Source organism: Camponotus vicinus, unplaced genomic scaffold (assembly GCF_025532165.1).
Source record: "Camponotus vicinus isolate PSW18456_S1 unplaced genomic scaffold, iyCamVici1.0 SCAF_4, whole genome shotgun sequence".
Classification (NCBI taxonomy): domain Eukaryota; kingdom Metazoa; phylum Arthropoda; class Insecta; order Hymenoptera; family Formicidae; genus Camponotus; species Camponotus vicinus.
In genome coordinates, this window is record NW_028141976.1 from 15,125,468 (window position 1) to 15,146,510 (window position 21,043).

The following is a 21,043-nucleotide window of genomic DNA, read 5'->3' on the forward strand; positions in this document are numbered from 1 at the left end:
CGTTCGGCTTGTTGAAAGGACTCTTCGATATTTGTCGATGTTGTGCGAGTGTCGGTTGACGTAATCCGTTCTGAAAAAATCGGAATTAATCTCGCAATGATATTCCTCGCTTTGATAAGGGGAGACGAGATGAAATACCGCAGAGCGTAATGCGCGATTAAACGCTCGCATAAATACGCGCTTATACGCGTGGGGAACGGCAGTAGTGTGTCTCGACGTATTCGCAGACACGGCTGCGACAGCTATTGAACTATTACACGCTTAACCGGAACGGAGTGACTGCAGTGGCGTGCCTTGCTGCTCTCGGTGCGTGCGGCGTCATGACCTCAAGCGGGTAATCCCTATACGAACCCGAGAACACATCGCGTACAACTCTGTTTAACCCGTCATTGTTCGTGCTACGAACTCGGATCAAAGACCTTTACTTCTTACGACGCGACAATTTTGTGCAAATTGTCGAATTCTAATAATTCTTTAGATTAACACGTATAATTTTTTAAAATGTATTTTGTAGAATATTTTATAAAATATGATAATACGTGGGAGTAACAAAATTTTATCATATTGTTCCTCGAATCATTTTTCAATTATTTTTAATTTAATTTTAATTATTTGTTATATTTAATTTTTTAATTTAACTTAAGCTGTTATTTTCGATAAGAAAAATATTGCATCGTTTTACGATACTCTTTACATACCAAGCAAATGGCAATTTGATAAGGATGTTGAAGGATGTTGTTTATGTATTGCATGAGATTTGCAAATGAGATTACCTCGCGACATTCCGCGAATATTTCAAAATAATGGTGCAGCAACAATTAAGAGATCTTTGTAAACTGAACGTAGAGCTACTTAATAGCTAGATTAGAACCGATTAAGATAATTTCCGCGACGACGTTCAAGCGGAGGAAATAAATTTGCCAGATGTAGCCATTAGGAGCATAACGCTTGGCGACGTAACGAGCGCGGTGTTTATCATTAATTAAGCGTTTCTTACGTCACCTGCGACTGCGGTGGCGAGGAGGAAGGTGGGAAGAGGAGAGAGAGTCTTCTCGGAAAAAGAATCTCTCTGGCAATACGCAGAAGCTTATAACGAAGTTACGCCACTGTCGATGTTCGAAACGTGGGGGTTGCGAGTGTCGCGCGGGGGTTGGTTATTTCACGGTCCACTCGTTCTACTCACACCCCTCAGAGGCGGCGGCGGTAGCGGCCCCTTTCCCAAATCCACCCCTAAGAATTAATTCGAGAGAATCGTCCGGCGACCGACCGACAGCCACTCCTACCTTTTCGAGCGCCCTCGGATCATCTTCCCCCCACGGATTCTTTTTCTCTCAGGATTCTCCTTTCGTATTCCCGTTCGCGTCGATTTAACTTTCTCCTGACTCCTGCTTCGATAACACCGTCATTTTCAACGAAAGGTCCGTCAGAAAAGTCAAGATAAGAAGAACGAGAGAATGAACATGTTTCTTTGTTCTTCTGGATAAGACTTTTTTTGTTGTCGTGCAGTTAACGTCCCTTGTAATAGATTTTTTTCTGAACGAGTAGTCAGTTTTATTACCGTATGTTGTGTTATTTATAATCAAAGCGCACGAGATATTTTGTTAAATTTGAATACCAAGTGATGAAAAGCACATTTATGTTTTTGATAATGTACTTACCGTCTTCATTTATAAGAGACAGAGAGCTATTTCTCTAAAAACATCCAGTCATCCTTTGGTCGAGTCAGCGATTGGCTCCAGCATTTAAACAGCATTTAACAAGTTTAAGAGACGTTTGTTTCGCTAATGTAAAGGGCTACTTTTATCTTCAATTCGTAATTAAGACACGCATAGATGCGCGGTCAGATCACCGACGACGCGTGTCGCGCAGCTTGAGCCGGATAGTTTCTAATTTGAGCATCAAAGCAAGGTGCGAGCAATTTTCCGTCAATTGAACGTGGTTGCCTTTAGAAGTCGGGAACAAGGCGGCACTATGCGCTCGGAATTATGCGTGGAAGGCTCTAAATGCCGGTTTTGCGAAGACTGCGTCTCTCAAAGAGCGGGTAAGAGCTGCCGTCTAATGGCTCAGTTCACTTAGCGCGTCTTCTTGCTTTCTTTTCTTCATGTACCTTTCCCTTTATCCTTCGTAAAAACGACAGTCATTTTTCTCTTCGTGCCCGAAATCAGACGGACCGTACTATCGAGGGCGACAGACGAGTGATGGCCGCTCATTAAGGGCTGATAAAGAAAAAACGTAAACTCGGCGAGCTATGGGGACGGTAGGAAAGAAAGCAATTACGACACCGATTCCGAGATTCCGAGTTGCACGGAGTAATTGGCTTTCAGCGTTCAACTTAATCGAACTTACGGCTATTTCTCCCGTAAAAACACCAAGTTGAAAAGTTGTAAGAACTGAAATGTAAAATAGAAAATTATGCGATTGTAGAGAGATCGATTTTGATTCAACATATCGATAAATGTGTCATGAGATCGGGAATATTTCAAATCAAAATTGAGAATTTTCGATTCTATATAATATACGAAAATAAAATATTTTTATTTGCTAAAAATATATTTTGCTAAAAATTATTTATTTTCTTTGTATGTAGCAGGAATTGTGTCCTGTAAAGTACTAGTATTTTTCGTTTTTAAATAGCGAAATTCTATTCAAATATTGCATTAGATTTCAATAAATAATTAAATAATACATACTTAAATAAAAAATACCTTAAATAAATATCTTAAATAATACATACTTAAATAAAAAATATACTTAAATAATATATATACTTAAATCCTTGGTATTCCAGTATTAGACGATGAAATGAAATTTGTAATGTCACCCAGCAGTAAATTATCTCGCGACGAACGTCGAAAGCGAACAATACGAGATATTGTTATCGTAACACGGTTCGAGTGTGGTAAGCAAAATCGATCTCTATTCTTGTCGCACGTGTGTGTAACAGGGATTAATTGTATCTATATACACTGGATGGAGGTTTTTACGAGCGTAACGTATGATTTTTATTTTACACAGGAACGATCACTACGTTCCGGGCGTGCCTCGTTTTTTTGCGATCAGCACACGAAACATTACTCGCTAATTTTTCACCACAATCGCAATTGCCGCTCATTCTCGTGCATCCATCCTGACGCATACATCTTACTTGCTAAGAGCGTTTTTTGATAAAATCTACTTCCCTTTAAGACGAGTTTCCGCCGTCGCTTAATCGCGGCGACGTACGGAATATGTTACAAAGGTGAGAAAACGACAAGGACTCGGGATGTTCGTGTTACTTTACATGGAAAAAAGTACTGAGATTCTCGTTTTATCGGGCGAAGGACGACTCGTCAATTTCGGACGATATTGCGATAGTTTATGACTCTGATCAATCTTTTTTACGATTCGCAAAGCAACGAGGAATAAATTAAAGAAGTAATGGAAACTTTTCAACGAAACTCAGCCCTCCATTCTGTTATCATCTTTGTGTCAAGTACCGAGTTATCTATCAGCTGATGAGTGCGTCCGTTTTAAAAAGATGTCATCTTCCCTTCGCTATTGTCTAGATATCGACGTGACAGAAAAATACGCACGGAATTTAAATGTTTGGCCAGTGTCGTGTCGAAATGATACGCTCGTTTTTTGAACGTCACCCTACGTAAACCGATTATGCTATCGAGTCGTTTCACGTACGCAACGGGAAGGCAAAATATAACATCGCGCTTCGATCCGACAAACGAAAACATTACACCCATCGTCTGATTCGATACTTGATTAATTTCCAACGTCATTTTTGAACATTGAACAAAAATTGCTATTTCATAATAATTCATTAATCGTTATTTCGTAGTATCATTTGTATCTGAAAAATAATACAAACTCTCCTGAATAAAAATTATTCAGGTAACAATAAGCGTTTTATGCATTATTTCTCTGAATTATCTGTTGAAAATTTGGTTTTTGAAAAAATAAGATTTTAATAAAGATTTTTCTGCTTTTCGCGTATACATTAAATTTAATAATTAACATATCCAATTAGTTATCACAACCTGCAAAAATTCTACGGACTTTATTTTCAATTTTATTCTTCAAGTGACCAATTTCTTTCATTATCGCGCAGAAGAACGATGTAATACTTTCTATTAATTTGACAAAACAACTATAATTACTCTGATAAAACAAGAAATTGGAGACTCAAACAACGATAAGTTACAAACGCACCGGGCAATCTACCCTTCTTCCCTCCCTAGTACTTTTCTTCGCCGCGACCGGAAGTACTCACACGAACCCGCCGTTTCCTTGCCGTGGACTACGAAGGCGAGGACGCTGACGCAGGCTATCGTCGCCCGCGAGTTCGCTACGCGTGCGGGTGCGTGTGCGGATGCGGATGAGACGTGAGGGTCAGACCGGTGGAGGAAGGCGTAGACGTCGGCGGCGGTCCCGACGCAGTCGCAGCAGGAGTCGCTGACAGATGATGGCCGAAGAAGGTCGGTCCGGTCGGCGGGTAAGGTGGGGCCGCCGGGTGGTAGTAGCCGGGTGGCGGCGGCGGCACCGGCGGCGGGTGGTGTACGTGGGCGTGAGGGTGCGGGTGCGTGTGCGAGTGCGGCAGGGGGTGCTGATGGGGGTGCGCGGCAAAGAGGAAGGCCGGTGCGTACGGCGACGGATGCGGCGGCGTCGTCGGCACCGTGGGACTGTTGACATCCAGGCCCGGATTCTGCTTCTTCCATTTGGTCCGTCGATTCTGGAACCAGATCTTCACCTGGGTCTCGGTCAGTTGCAGCTCGAGCGCGAGGTTCAACCGCTCGCACACGGACAGGTATCTCGTAGTCTTGAACTTGTTCTCCAGCCTAACCAGTTGCTCGTACGTGAAGGCCGTTCGCGCTCTTCTGGGTTTACCGCTGGCGTTGCTGCTGCCTCCGCCGCCCCCGCCACCCCCGCCCGTGCCGTTCTGACCGTTTTGACTCTGACTCTGACAGTTTTGCACCTGGACGCCGCTCGACGAGGTGGATGACGACGAGGACTGCCGCTTCTTGCAGTTTGTCGCGGTTGCGTTGGCGCCGCCGCTAGTCGCGTTCTCTCGCCCGACGCTCTCGGAATCCTGATCCATCACCCGCATTTCAATCTCCTCGTCTTCGTCCTCCTCCTCGACGTCCTCCTCCATCTCCTCCATGACGGTGTCCGGTGTACCTTCCTCATCTTCTTGGCCGCTGCCGCAGGCGAATTCCCCCCGCGAGTCGCCGTCTGAAAATAATAATCACGGGATCACTTTTGTGATGGAAGGTAAAACCACGAAGAGGGTGAGGCGATGATACGGGATCGCGGTGTCGGGTGACGAGGATTGATTATACGAGGGACAAAATTGCGGCTTGGATGTCGCGTTTCTCATCGTGCGAGCCGATTTCACCGCATATTTTAAGATTTACCGAATGTTTACTTCATAACATATGGAATCGTTTTAAATCTATTTCTCTAAAATTTAATTTATAATGAAATCGAAAGATGGACTTTACACAAACTTGTCAAATGGATGTAGCTGTAAAAAAAGTTAATTATGATAAAGAGAGCTCTGTAATATATTTTTATATGGAGGTTTCTATTAATAAAAATAAATAAATAAATATGTATATAGAAGTTTATATAAATGTATTGTCGAATATGTTTTAATTGCAACATGCGAAATATAAACGCTAATTGCTAGTAATTAGTTTAAAATTTGCTTAATGCACCACTCATTTGTTAAATTACACTCGACTAAATTTTGTCGAGACGATTTATACCGCAAAGAGATATTATTTCTCGCGTCTCGTGAGAGAACCGAGTTGCATAGCGGCCGATCGAGTGATCGCGTCACTGATCGTGTCTGCGAGCGAAACGATTCTGTGTGAATCAGAGAGGGATGGAGAGAAGCGAGGACTGAGAAAGAGAGAAAGAACGGCCAATCGTTCGCTCAATGAGAGAGGAGATTGGAGATTCAATCAGCACGCAGATGTCCCGGGGACAGATATTCCCTGGCTCTCGTCCGTGGGGGTTGGGGTGCCTCTGGGATACCGCGAGTGGGGATAGCTTGCCGAATAAAACCAGGGAGACAGGGGGGAAGAGAGAAAAAGAGAGAAGGATAGGAACAGAATAGACGAAAAGCGACGAGGATGGGACATGTCGGCATCGAAGGCAGCGAGAGCGAGAGATAGGGATAGAGAGAGAGAGAAAGAAAGAGAGTAGGCAAGATAGACGGACAGAGAGAAAGCGCGAGAGGGAGACAGTGGGGACTTTATCCGAATTGGCGTGGCTCGTGGCCCATAGCCTGCAGCCTAGCATAGTGCCTGGGGGTTGGAAGTCCGTAGGGGGCGACGGATCGAGAAGGTTTACGCCGTAATGGGATTTGTATCTCGTTAACGCGCGATCGTTCTTGCCCCGTCGTACAGGCCGCCAAGCGGCTACCTTTCCCATCTTTCCATCTCCTTCCTGTTTTAGTTCGATCTTCTATACCGTTCTCGTATAACGCCGCGGTCTCCGCATCGAGATATACCTGGCCGATGCCGATTGATTGCGTCTAATTGAATTGTGTAATTTATATTGTTCCTCCTTCTTCCCGCTTCGTCGCGTGCTTTAACGAGGATTGCATCCTGTCAACCGCAGTCTTTGATGAAATCAGATGTGTCGAATAGTGTTTTACCTTTCGATGTTTCTTTTTCTCTTTCGTTCTTAATGTCAATATACTCCACATTTACCGCGAGATATAAAATTTTCATTGTTTATTTAAATTTTTTGCTTTAGGAGAAAAAGAGACAGAGAGGGACCCACAAATATAATTTACAAAATTAGATTTTTATATCTAACAAGAGGGAAATTAATCAATTAATTGACTGTTGCGTGGCTCTGAGAGATATAATTTTAGTTAAATTATTATAAAAGTTATTTTGGGTAAAAACATATAATTGCAAAATATTTGAAATTGAAGTTTTTATTAGAAGAATAATCGACTGATTTTTTCCTGAAAAGGAGTATTATAAATGTCATTTCGTCGCCTGGCATGACAGCTGTGAAATTAATTGAGCTCATCAGAAAATTAACGACTGCAGATCGCGTTTCTGTCATTGCGTTTTTATAGCGATGGGATCGGCGATGGGAGGACCATTCATATCGTTTAGATCTTCTTCATTAACCACGATCAGGCGGATTGTGTGCGAGAGAAGCGATCGGGGATGTATGTCGAGTCCCTGAGGGATACGTTAAGGGTGCACAGGGGGGGAGTCGATCGCAGTGCGCTGCGACAAAGCAGCAGACACGGGAATACTTATCTCGTTTCGGTTTTCCTCATTAAACACAATGACAGTGTTTAACGACAAGTGGCACAATCGGGAAATACGCAATAAACAAAGTCCCTAACCGTTTCTGGATTGCTTGCGGCGATGAGTCGCGCTTTCGCGATTTATCTCAGCGGAAATTCCTAATGATAGTATTTATAATCCAGCTGATGCTTGAACATAATTTTAGCTACGATGTACAATAATCGAAATATAAAACAAGCGTAAAATATAATGCTTGCACAGAATTAGTAATGGAACCAATTAAAATTAAAATTATTAAGAAGCAGAGAATTAATCCTGCTCGTGCAATCTATTAAAATCAAACAAGATTCTTTCATTCTCGATAATAAAACTATAACAGCTGCTCGATCTCGAGGTTTTCCGGAGCGTATGTAAGATAATTATAAATTTCGCCGAAATCTAGCGGAAGATCCTGGATCACGAATCGTGAACGCAACGTTCGGAGGGGTGACTTTGGTGGGTACTGCGACAACGAGGAATGAACAGAGAGAGACAGAGAGGTGAAAAGAGAGAGAGAGAAAAGTCATTGTGATGCAGAAGAGCCAATTTTCTGGGCGGCTTGGCGCGATGCGGTGCGATACGGCGCGATGCTGCGCGATTATCATAACAACCGGCGATATTATTCCGTCGGCGGATCCGAGCCGGCGGGGGTGGAGAGGAGAGGTGATCCCGGTGGCGGCAGTCGAAACGGATTGGCTCGGGCCTGATGCACTTTTAATGGGAAGCGGCGACCATCCTGGTAAGATGGATGAGCCGACAATCGTGTAATCTCGATTTCGACGGCTGCGATCGATCCATCGCGTCGGCGTCCTTCTCCCTCACCCTTCTCTCCCTCCTCTCGCGATAAAAATGTCCTTGGCTCGCGCCGATGGAAGACGACGGCTGGACCATCCGCTGATTTCGCAAGCATTCGGTGTCCCGTACCGGGATAAAGGGACGACGATGACGGGGTTCAAGGACTGGTTAACGCAGATTAGCGGAGCAATTTGTCACGCTCCGACAGGCCGCCGCCCGGTCGCTTCCCCTGCCCGCCTCCGTCGACGTACCATCCGCTTCTGCCTCGCTTCACCCCTTCTTCGGGATGCTTCTTCTGTCCCTTATCGGCCTGCAGGACCACTTCTCCCGCGTCTGTCCGCCAGACTCCATTAAATTCGAAACTCAACTGTGAAATTGGGATCTTCCGCGACGAACGGTCACCGAACTCGTGCAATCCACCACCGAGAAATTTTCGTCGAATCAAAGAGTGCGTTCAAAAAGATGAGAACAAATGACTTTGCAATATCAACCGAGTATTGAATTGATCAAATTATTTATATGCATCAGCAATCCGATAATCTCTCTCTTTCTCTTTCTCTCTGTAGTGAATTCTTAGATTGCTCTATCTTTTTCGTAAGTGACGTAAATGATTGATATATTCAACAAAATAAATGCGTAAAATATAGACATGTGCAAATGACGACTTGCCATCGATTATAAGTCTGTGATTTTCAATCTATTCTGGGAAAAGTTGTGGCACATCACAAGTTTTATATTCGTCCTCCTAATAAGATAAAATTTAGAAATGTAAAAAAAAAATAAATTTTTATATAAAATTACTTTGGAACACAATATATACGCACCTAATAGCATTTACTTCTACATAGCTGTTATATAGTACTTTCATTTTTTCCGTAAATTAATGCACCGCAGAATCTCGGAGCTCGCGCGTATCATTTCGCAATTTACTTAACGTTATTCAAAACGACATTAATGAGATGTTAGAAGAGTTTCATTCTCATGTCTCGGCTGAGATATCCCTAGTTGTCACTTTTGCAGGAATCCTCGTGTATCGCCGTACACGCAAATAGCCCGACAGCTCCCAAAATTGCACGATCGTCGGAGAAGAAGTCCTCCTTCTAGCGTCTAAATTTAGAACGAGGAAGAAGCGAGAGAGGACTAGCGAAGCATCAAGGGAACCAAGATGCGGTCGGACGAACGCCGGACGTGAAAAAATATGAGACATAGTGTGGAACACTAAGAATACAGCAACGCGTGAAATACATATCGACTTTTTTCCGCCTGGAAACAATTAAATGGATAACATCATCCAGTGTCGGGCATCATAAAGATTTGTTTCAAGTTGCAGAAAGAGTCCACAGTGTCTGCGATGAGCTCGGATATAAACAGAATTTTTTTATAATAATTATAATAAAAATTTATATCTTTTGTATATAATTTTGTCTCTTCACATGTATATTTTTAATTATTTTTCTATATTATATGGCGAGTGAAAAATTTTCGCAAACATATCGATTAAGATGAGAAAAAATGAGAAGAAAATGATATTTTACTCATTTAATATTAGAAGGCTACTTATGGAGAGAGAATTATTAAAAAATATAAAAAATGATAACAAGATATATATAAAAATTTGTATTATCAAAAATATAAATATTAATAGTAGCGCTCTCTGTATGTAATATATGAGCTCGTAATAAATTATTTAACCCATTCAGACCTGAATTTTTTCTGGTAATGTAAAAAATTATATATTATTATTATTATTATTATTATTATTATTTTATTATTTATTATTTTTTTTATTATTATTATTTTTATTATTATTTAGTCCACCGAGAGATTGCAGGGAAACTAATTCTAAAAAATAACTATTTCACATGATTTTAAAGTTTTTGTGCATAATTATGTACATAGGGTCTGAATGGGTTAATAAAAATCAAAGAGATGAATTTTAGATTGAAGGAACGACTTCGGAATCTATATCGGCCGGCTCTTTCCCCTTCAATCTCAATTAAATCCTGACTGAAATGTGCACCGTTTAAAATGTCACGCGCTATTCTTGGTTCATTTGTTGATATAACCGCGGCGTTTGGATACATGGACCATGCGTCGGATCTTTAATCACGAGAACGTTAATTACGCTAGTCGAGTAGCCGTGCCAAAAGCGAGAGAATAATGTTGCGTTACCGAAGACGAGAATCTGTTATTCACCTTCGTGCACGCTGCCGGCGCGTCGGTGACGGCGATGCTGCACGCGATTATGGACGACGCGGCCACCGGTAAACTTGTTCGGGTCGAGGATATTCTCGACGGAGAATGCGAGGCACCGCTTGTTGTTCGTCTGCACCGTGCTGGTAGCGGTCGTGGTGATGCTACCTGTCGACGTGCCGGTCGTGGTGCGCGCCACGTTACCGGAAGTGCACACCGTCATGACAGCCGAGCCCGTGGCGCCGTGCCCGGATATATACACTGACGTTCCATGGCCGGCGGGCCCACCACTTTGTACACAGGTGAAAGGATGCACCCCGCGATTGGCGAACGGATGTACGAGCTGCTCGGATGCGACGCCTCTCGACGAGGGTGCCGTGAGATCCACCGGGCTACTGGGGTTGCTCTCGTCGGCGTCCTCCCGACACACGTCGACTTCGACGTCACCGTCTTCGTGGTAGCTACCGTTTCGGTGTCTCTCGGATCGACCATCGTCCTCGTCCTCTTCCTCGTCTTCCGGTTCTTCGTCGTCCTCGTCGTCCACGATGACATTCCTTCCGGCCGGTGTGTTCCGCTCGTCGTCGGCATCGTCCTCCTCCTCGTCCTCCTGCTCTTCCGCCTCCTCGGCATCGTTCGGCCTCTTCTCTCTGCCTTGATCCATCTCATGATACTGATCCTTGTCGACGGAGGTGACGGATCGCAGGATCGGTGAGCTCGACGGTGACTGTTGCTGTCGCATGCCGTCGTACCTCGGGAAGGGCTCGCCGGTACGTACGAGCAACACGGGCCTTCTCTCCTGCGGCGACAGTGATAGACTGGCACGCATATCGGCCTCTTCCCGCGGTAGAACGATGCCTTCTTGCATTCTCCACATTACCCACCAAGAGAGTGATGTCTTCCTTTACCTGATCTCGCGTTTCTTCATCTTCACTCGCGGAAGTTACGGCGATTGTTTTCACGATCCTCTTGTATATTATTTCCGAGCGAAAAATACCATAAGCCTCGTCAAGCCGACCGTGGTCGGTGTCTCACGTCAGTGAAGATCCATCGTACGTATTTACACCTTCTTTTCTCGAATGTCACTGTTTTGCTGTTTTGGTTCGGTCGATATTGACATTACGTGCGATCTCGAGTCGACGAATTATTTCAATAACAACCGGGCTCGCACTCGCACTTTTCTCACGACTAAGACAAAACTCCCGAGGCTTCGCGACAAACAGCGGATTTAAAATTATCCCTCGCGGCATGGGCGCGCGATTAGCAATGTCTTTGGTCACCCGTCGCGGCGCGCGTACCGTGGCAGCTACTCTCGGGAGTCTCGCGTAGAGCCATGGTGGCAGAATTGGTGGTATATCGGCGTATTATTAGCGCCGAGGAAGAGAGCGGTGGCATCGTGGGTCCGAGTGGAACGGCAAAAGGGCGAGGGGGTTTGTTCCGCCTCGGCTAGGCGTGGTTAACCCCCGCTCGAAGCTACCTTCAACCGCCAATGGGCGCACCGGATGACTCTCCCCGTCGAGGGTTGCGCGCACACACGTGCTTTAAACACGCTCCGTAACCGCATCGCTCTGTGTTAGTTCTGCGCGCATCGCTGCGCACACATGCCAACGTATGTGTACGTGTAGACACACACTCCCGAGGCGGTTAACACACACGGGGGTGCCGCGGCTGAATGGACGAGGCACGAACACGCGGACGAGCCGCGTGCGGACGTCTCGCGGCGGAGCTTTCGCCAGATACTTGGGTATGTACACGCGAATACCCCAACTTCCGCATCCCTTCGCTATCTTCCCCTCGTCCTTCTCGTCGCGATAGCCCCGCGACTCCCCGCTCTTCCAGCGATCGGACCGGCTAAAGTGGTTTGTCTTTGATTTAACCACTACAGAGAGAGAGAGAGAGAGAGCGAGTGGCATCGACGAAGGAACGCGTCTCTCCCTCGACGTCGTTCGTTGCGCTTGTTTCAAGGTAGGAAGGAAGGAAGGTAGGACGCGTGTGGAGGAATTGCATGCTCAACGCATGTATACGGGATCGCAAAACGCTCGGTGGGTTTGGCGATGATCGTCGGTGGTGGTGTCGGCGGTGAGGGCGGCGCATCGCGGCCTCTTCAACGAGTTTATGTATAGCGATTTCCCGTGTATAGGATGGAGAGAGTATAATCGTGGTGGGTACATGACACACGCGCACATAGGTATACACATTTTCTCTCTCTCGCGAATCGGGAGTGAGGTGGTGATGGTACTAGCGATCAAATCAGGACCAACACAACGGCCAAACGACCGGACGACCGACCGATGGACGGACGGACGGACGGACGGACTGATACGAGGGCCGATGCCGGTGCTCCGATGTTGCTGCTCCGCTCTTAACTCGGCGCACGGATATTGTTTACCCGACCATTTAGGTAATTGCTGGCCTACCGCCCTGCCAGCCAATCGAACGTAACCGACTGATGCTTCTGCAATACTGATCTCTCTCTTTCTCTCTCTCATTCTCCATCAACAATGTGAATTTGTCCATCACTCTCGTAATCTTCGGCTTTCCTAGTTTCACTCTGACATCTCCCTCCTTCCTTTCCTCCCTCTTCCTCCTCTCGCAAGGTTTCCGATCAACATCGAATTAGCTCGGCACCAATTGTTCAGCGAAACTGATACCGCTATTGTCCTAGTGATTGATTCTTTCCAGAAAATTGGCGAGATGTTGGAAAGATACATACGCTTTGCCAGAAGATTACGGTGGTGGAGTGTTTTGACAGTTTTAATGATTGTTTCGGTACTATATTTAAAGATAAATTGATTGATATGGTATACCAAGCTTGTAGTAAGTATGTCGAGCGCGTGTGACTAAACTTTGTTGGAGTGATTAAAAGGGCGATTGAGCTTAGAGCAGTTTTACAGATGATCAGGAGTTTATGCGCGCGCTTGCACAGACGCGAATACTTCATCCTGTGAAATTATAACCGTAACGATGATCGCATTAGATGACAAATTGGATTAAGCGTGGCTCGACTAATCCTCAATTGTACCACCTCATTATTTGGTTAGCGCTCGAGCGAGGTAACGGCGCGGTAGTTGAGCCGCGTAGAAGGTATCGCAGTGTGTTATCGTGTTTCGCGAAAACTAATTATCGTGGGCGCCGTAGTTAATGCGATAATAGACCTTTTATTCATCAAGTCCAACCGTTTTGTTAGCCACATATATTATATAATACATCGCAGCTTGTCCCGCACATACGGATGTTTCAGAACAGCTATTATGCTTAGCTTTTCTCATTTATACCTTCTTGGGCTAGATTCGAAATAACTTTATTTCTACAAGAAAAAAAAGAAAAGTTTCTTTTTTTCAACATTTTTGTATTAAAAATATCTCGCGATAAGTTATCTTCAAGCGAAGATTAAAGCAAAATTTAAGAAATTTATGTTCAAATTTAAGTATAAAAAATTTATGTTCAAATTTAAGTATAATTAGTCCGAGCTAATTAACTTTTGGATTATTGATGATTTAAAATCAAATTCGCAGCTGAAAAAACTCGAGACAATTTTGGAACACCCTTTGCATTCTCGAGACGGGAGAAGATAATCGTAGAAATATGCGCTTCTCATTCCATCTTGTCATGTGAATGGACGAACATAATAATTCACAACCCCTCGTCTACAAAAATATCACCTCGACGTTCTTAGAAACGTCATTTTAAACTCGATGTCAATTATCCGCGAACAAATGAGCGTGCTTTTACTCATGTGACTTATTGTTAGAGCCGATTTAGCTGATGACAGTTAATCGCTAGTTCTTGTTCGTTTTTTTTAAATATATCTCGTCTCTTCAAATTATGTTTCAAAATTGTCATCGGACAATTTAGCGCTAATGAAAGAAATTGCTTTTTAATTTTCCCAATTTCTGTGATATAAAGATATGAAATAACATTGCAAACTTCTTCAGCGAGAACTTTAGTTCTGTGCGGACATTACTGCAAATCAATATTTTAATCACCGTGGAGGATAAAAAATTAATGCATTTGGCCAGCATCACGTACGATGAATCGAGGTCATTTGCGGTGCATTCCGTATGCATGCAATGTTTGCCACTCGATTTGTAGTACGTCGAAACATAATTAATAATTCAGGATGCTAATGTAACGCGCACCAGTGCACGCCACCCAGATACTTTTGAATGCGTCGCTCGTCTCTGTCCGAGGCGATAAACGTAACATGCAAGATCATTACGAATGGATCTCGTATATTGATTAAGCGCCTTCAATGAAGATCCTATTGATGTTGATCCTATTCATGCTGATCATCGAACACGGGAAAGCGTTTCTCCGGCGTCATTATGGCGCAGGTGAACTTGGTGCCGGTGGATTACTCCACCTGCCAAAGTGATGAGGGTTTAGGCGGGGGTCCCTAATAGTTCCGAAACGGTACGCGAGTCGGGAGGTTAAGCTAGTTGGCGAGATAGACGTGGAGCACGGCGGCGAGGGCGACGACGAGAGGGGGCTTGATAGAGCGATCGAGCGGGCAAGCGGGATGGGAGGCAGGAGGTAGGGACGGGGGATGGATCTATCGAAAGTGGGGGCGCACGGCAGGGAGATCGGACAGACCAGCCGTGACCAATTTGCGCCCGATTCTGATCTCGATTCTACCCGTCCGACACATGGATACACACGTACGGGTACAGTGGTGCGAGAGTACCATTGTGGCGTACACACATCGACACGCGAGTCCCTCGATCTTCTCTTCTCGATGCCCATGCATGGCCTCCCTCTCTCTCCCTCCCTCTCTCGTTTGCCCACGTTTGTCTCCTCTTCCCTCCCCCCCTCCCTCCCCTTGATCCGCGCGGACGTCGGCACCCTACTGCCAAGAGATATTCGTCACAGAAAGTCGCGTTGTGTCGCTCGGTGAGCAGGCCACCCCAAAAGTTTCACGCCTATCTGGACCGGCGGCACCATCTATTCGCGCCACGATAATTGGCCAATTAAAACCGGGCGAGAGCGTTCGAGTTACCTGCCATCCGATAATTATACGGTGTCCTCGCGGCGGTTCGACCACGTATCCACGCGACCGGGCGTGGGTGGCGGCGACGAATGGCGATGGGTGAGGAGGGTGAGAGGAGGCGGAAGGGAGAATCGGTCCGGGGGTGGGAGCTGGATCGCTGCACGGATGCATGGGAGGAAAGGTTCCTCCGGAGGGCCGAAAGGCGGAGGATGGAATCGACTATTCCGATCACGTGGCTTCGGATTCTATGGTGTGGTCCTCCTGGTTTTTCCTCCCTCATCCGCTCTTTCCCTCCTCTCTCCCCCCCTGCACCCCCCCCCGCCCGTTTCGTAGCGATCCCCGGCGCGGCCACGCGGCTCTCTTCTCGTTCTCTCGCTTACTATCCTCCTTCGCGTAAATCAATGCGGACAGAACGCCCTTTCCTTAACCTCGTGACGCATGACTGGAACACTCCTTGGTGCCACGTCTAATCGCGACACTTAACGATGTAGTTTTGACTTTGTCAATATACTCAACTTGAATATCAATGATGGATATTAACGCGATAGATTTCGAGAAAGGCTTGGAAATTTTTACAGTTATAAATAAAAAGCATACTGTTTGCGTTATTGTTAAATTATGTATCTTATAAGGGATTAAAACAACTCTAATAAGGTATACCATTCGCTAAGAAATAAATTGTCAAATAATTAAATATAATATTTCAAGGCATTAAGATTGCAAAAATTAATTAAATATTACATGTATTGTGAAGATGAGATACATTCCTTATTTTATAATCTACTTCTCTAGCATTATATATGTAACTTAACATTGAAGGATATTTAAAAAATCGTAAGAATTTTTAAATCTATTATCATCTATTAAAATAAATAAAATGATGAAGAAAAACAAAACGATTACATCATCTGTCGAAAGTTGATTTAATAGACAGTCGAGCGCAGAAAAATAAGTTGACGATGCACATCTCATTAAGAAACTCCTCCTTTGATTTACTTCGCGACCGAATGATTGATCGTTTACCCCTAATTAGAGATTGGGGAGCTTCTAAAAAAGTAGACGAAATTACGCGTGACACGAGCGGAAATTAGGTTTATGAAGAACAGAATGATATATGGCCGTTATACTTCAGTAAGGTTAGCGACACCGAGATAACTATATCCAGTGACAGCTCCATTTCAGAAAATCTTAATGCTTCTATTTCGTAGTAATAACGTTAATTACGACGGCAATTGGCATTATTGCTTACAATCTATATTTCATCATGAAAAACATAACGCGCCGGCGAAACCGCGCTACTAACGAGCTCCTAGCGGCATTAAATGCTTTTAAATGAGAACACATATACGGGGTGCTCTACAAACATTTAATTTTGTGATGACAAGTATTTTGACAATCTTCTAATTATTATTCCCCTCATCTTATAATTATTCTTCTAAATTAATCTATATTAATTTTCTTTCAAATATTAATAACTTTCCAATTATAAGCTACCAAAAATTAAAATTTAATTAATATAATTTTAATTAAATGTATATGATTAAAAAATTAAACTGTAAACTTTTCACTTGCATTTAAATTTTTAAAATATCAAGTTGAGATCGTTGATTATATATTAAAACATTGAACATATCGAGTATTGAAAAGTTGTCTTTTTTCAAATTCTATCTGATGAAACTTGTTGCAAAAATTTTCATTAAAATTAAAAGAAAGACTCTGATAAGAAGGATCAGCAGAAAAATAAAATCAATGCGTCCGCAAGTATTATTATCAGTTTAATTCGCTGCTTTTTCAGAAAGTCGCAGACACGTGCGATACGTCTTTAGGATTCACGTGCATTTGGGAAAGCATCGAACATTACGAAGCGTGTTTCCATTTGTTTGGGCAAGTATGTTCTCTCATTTACAGTCGCAGATTTCCTCCTGGTTGCTGCGCCGCCGCCGAGTATATATGCATAGGAACAACACAATGACGTCGACTGTGTAATCGCGTGAACGTTAATTGTTAGCGATTACCCGCCCGCAATTAGCATTTCCTATAGGCTATTGAGCATCGATTAATGTAAATTATTAAGTGCAATTTCTCTCGTGTTTAAACGAATGTTTCGAACGACGTTAGCACACCGGGGACCGGATGTGCGAATGAGTGTGCTTTGCACTTTCACGCGGGGACTGCGTTATTCGCGCATGAAAATGTAAAAATGTACATTATATCCTACCCGTAGCGTGACGGAAACAAATGCCTGCGAATTTTACGCACAATGGGAAAAATATATTATGCGTGCTGCGCTCGAAAAAATTATCGCATTACATATTCGATTCGATGCATTTCGATTCGTGGCCTACAAAAGATGTTTGCTCAACGCTACTAAACTATCGCGTTTATTACATGGTTCGTATTAAAAAAATTCGTATATTAAAAAAATAACGAGTTTTTCCGATATATAAGCGGTCAGAAAAATTTTGCTACACAAAACGAGTCGCATAGATGGAAAACGAAACATATTTCGTTATAATATCGCGACATATAATGAAGATAATAGTGGGGCTACTTTCCGGATAATCTATCGTCTAGGCGGACGATTTCCAAACAGCTGTGGAGGTATGTTGGGGATGAGTCGCGTGCGAAAGAGCGAATAGGGCCCGAAGGAGATTATTATACGGTTATATCGAGCTCCGATACACGATTATATACAGGGTGATTCGATAAAAGTGGGCAACCTAGAGGAAATAAAAATAACTCCATAAATTCCCGTAACATTCTTTTGCAACGCATCCCTATCGAATAATTGTCTTTAAAGTTAAAATTTGAGAAGCATATTTTTTAAATGATTTTGGTATCGCTTTGTAGATTTTAATAATTTGTAATAATTATTTCTATTAAGTGAAAGTCTTTATAAATATAGTATGATAAATTTCTTCATGAGATAGATTACAAGTCGAATTTACAAAATTTTGAAGTGAGAAGTTTTTTTATTTTTAAATATATGACTAGATTCTTTCCACATTTTTCTCTAAAAAAAGATTACTCTTGTTTCATTTTATTAAAATTGTTTTCGAGAAAAACACACTTGATGGATAGAAAGTAAATGAGGACAATAAAATAATAATGATAAAAGATGAGTATTTTACAGAAACGTACAGAGTTTTCACTTGCTCTACATCCATGAAAGATTGTCCACCTTTATAGAAACACTCTATATATACAGAATGCATATATGTATAGAGTATTCTCTACTTATCACTTTTTACATATAATTTCTTCAACCAATTTGCTGTATACCATTGTTGGAACCATATATATATATGTATATATATATGTATAAATGTGTGTGTATTATATGTAGCACACAGAAAGAGTAAAAGGGGGCGCGAATACATACATATATATATATTATGTCGCATTAGGCTCGGGGATCGCAGTCTGGGTATCGCTTACGCGTTATTATTGCAGCGATACGACACGCCATGGTGTCAACCGTGACCTCCCATGGGGACTCGACGCGATATCATATACAATATAGGTACCAACTGTCACACCATCGCCGAACATTGGGGATCCCATGGAAACCGGCTAGGCGTGCTTTATGGTGCGTCAAATTAAAAGATTCCCTCCTTTGCGTTCCCTAACTGCGATCTGATCCACTTGGATGCGACATGTATATACGTTATCCCGCGTATGGATCCACCTACGTGGAGCTCTCTAGCACGCGCGTACACGCGCCTTTCACGGCTGGTATCTCGCCTAATTCCTAATACAGATGCGCGATGCCGAGTAACGTCCCGTGAGATGAGCGACTTTAATTCGCGACTAATGGCACGTTTAATAGCAACCGTGAAATCTAGGCTACGCTGCTCGAACAATCACCTTCTTCATAAATGTAACAAACAAGTTCAACTATAAAACTGTCGTCGATACGACATTTTTTTACATTATAGATCCATCATAATCTCAGATCAGATTTAAAAAAATAAATTCTCTCGCGAAGGGAATATTTGATTTGTCTGTTCAATTAATGATGTGTATTCGAGGAAAATTAATCAATTTTTTTTCCGAGTTAATTATATTCTATTTTCCTTATATCCATTCGTGCCATTTATTATTTCATTTCTCTTTCTTACTATATAATATACACATTAATGTATATATATTTAAATCAAAAGTTGTTTCGTATAATATTCCGCGATGTTTAACGAGGACGAATAATTTGCAGTTTAATTTGCGATTAATGACACGTCTAATAGCAGATACGAGTGTAATACTGAAATTCACGGTTGTCCGCATATTTAACGACATCGTGTGCCGCTTGCACGAACAACTCGTACGTGAAATGTATACGGCTTTGCCAAACGTTGCGTCGTGCCAGACGTCTTTCTGGCGAAAACGCCACAAAGTGGCTAAGCTCGACTTGTGAAATACACGTCGAGCGGGATCTCGCTATGGCAGCAGATAGACGACTAATAGTTGAAACTATTGCGAAATTCGTTGAAGGAACAAGTTACGCTCAATAGACACGTATAATGCTAATTCATACTTCACATTCGTCACATCTTTGCACCAGATAAGTAACGATGCTCTTAAGACTTTGGCGCGAATCCCGGGATGCATTAACTCTTTCCAGACTTCTCATATGAACTGTTGAATATTCTTCGGAGATTGACATTGAAAATTAGGATGTCAAATGATATAAGTCAATTATGCGTAGTACATGTAATCATTATGATTCTTCAAAAAGTTGCGTCAAACAATTAAGAGTACACTCATCACACATGTCAAATGTATTTTATAATTTTCTTATGAATGTTTTAATAATGCTTTTTTAAACATTTAAATAATCTTTTATACTCTTTTATATTCTATCGAATGTAATATATTAATATATAAAGTAAGTTAATATATAAAAAAAATATGAATTTTATTTTACTCTAAAAAAAAATAAAATAAAAGATTTTTTATACGCTAAATCTATGAAAGTATTAAGGAAGCACTTTCCGTTTTAATTACAGTTTTCACAGAAAGTTGATTTTTCCGTACATTTGCCGTAGAAAAATAAACGAGTTCTGTCATAGGTCATGATTTTTTAATTTCCAGTTTTAACTCTCTCGGTGATTAAATCTCTGTTGGAGAACGGCCCACTTGAAATGGACCGAAAAATAAGATTTCGTTATCCCACATTTACGCGCTCCGTTAACTCGTTTGCGCGACATCGTCGGAAAAATCCCGTCGCGTCGCATCGCGTCGTTCGGGAAAAAAGCCTTCACTGGTTCGCGGAGCTGCCTGTTGGTGCAAAAGCGACACATCGTACCTCATAATTCGCGATTTCGTTCGCATCCAGCCGTGCCTGCCTCGGAGGCTCGACGTTTGAATTCTTTAACGACCGCGCGCGTATTAACGGCGCGGTTGGTCGCAGTTTCGCGCGAAACTTACGGCCGTGTCCCATCGCGGCTCGTTAGTAAAAATAATTTTCTTCCTCCATCGCGACGTCGTGATGGAGAGGAGCGGAGAGGAGCAGAGAGGCCGTACAGATGACTCGTTGTATCCAGGGACGGATGCTGGCTTTTTGGAGCGGAAGCTAATCTTTCCGCGAATAAGCTTCCGCAAGAGAATCATGACGAAATGCAAGGAGATCTTATTTTTCTATTTAATAATAGTTATAATATTTGACGAAAGATGATAAAATTTAACAAATAATTTTTGCGAATATTGAAAATGTCAATATTTTTATATGCAATTTTATAGAAGCGAAATATTTTTTTACACAAGA

At 42.8% G+C, this 21,043-nt stretch overlaps 1 protein-coding gene across 1 annotated transcript; it reads right to left on the minus strand.

Annotated features, from left to right (window-relative positions):
- Window positions 1-2,978: 2,978 nt before the first annotated feature.
- LOC145969957 (uncharacterized) lies at window positions 2,979-11,685 on the minus strand. Its single transcript, XM_083096297.1, has 2 exons — window positions 10,299-11,685; window positions 2,979-5,220 (listed from the first exon to the last, which is right to left on the minus strand). The coding sequence occupies exons 1-2, from the start codon at window positions 11,167-11,169 to the stop codon at window positions 4,337-4,339; spliced, it is 1,755 nt and encodes a 584-aa protein (XP_082952423.1). The 5' UTR covers window positions 11,170-11,685; the 3' UTR covers window positions 2,979-4,336.
- Between the last annotated feature and the right edge of the window lie 9,358 nt (window positions 11,686-21,043).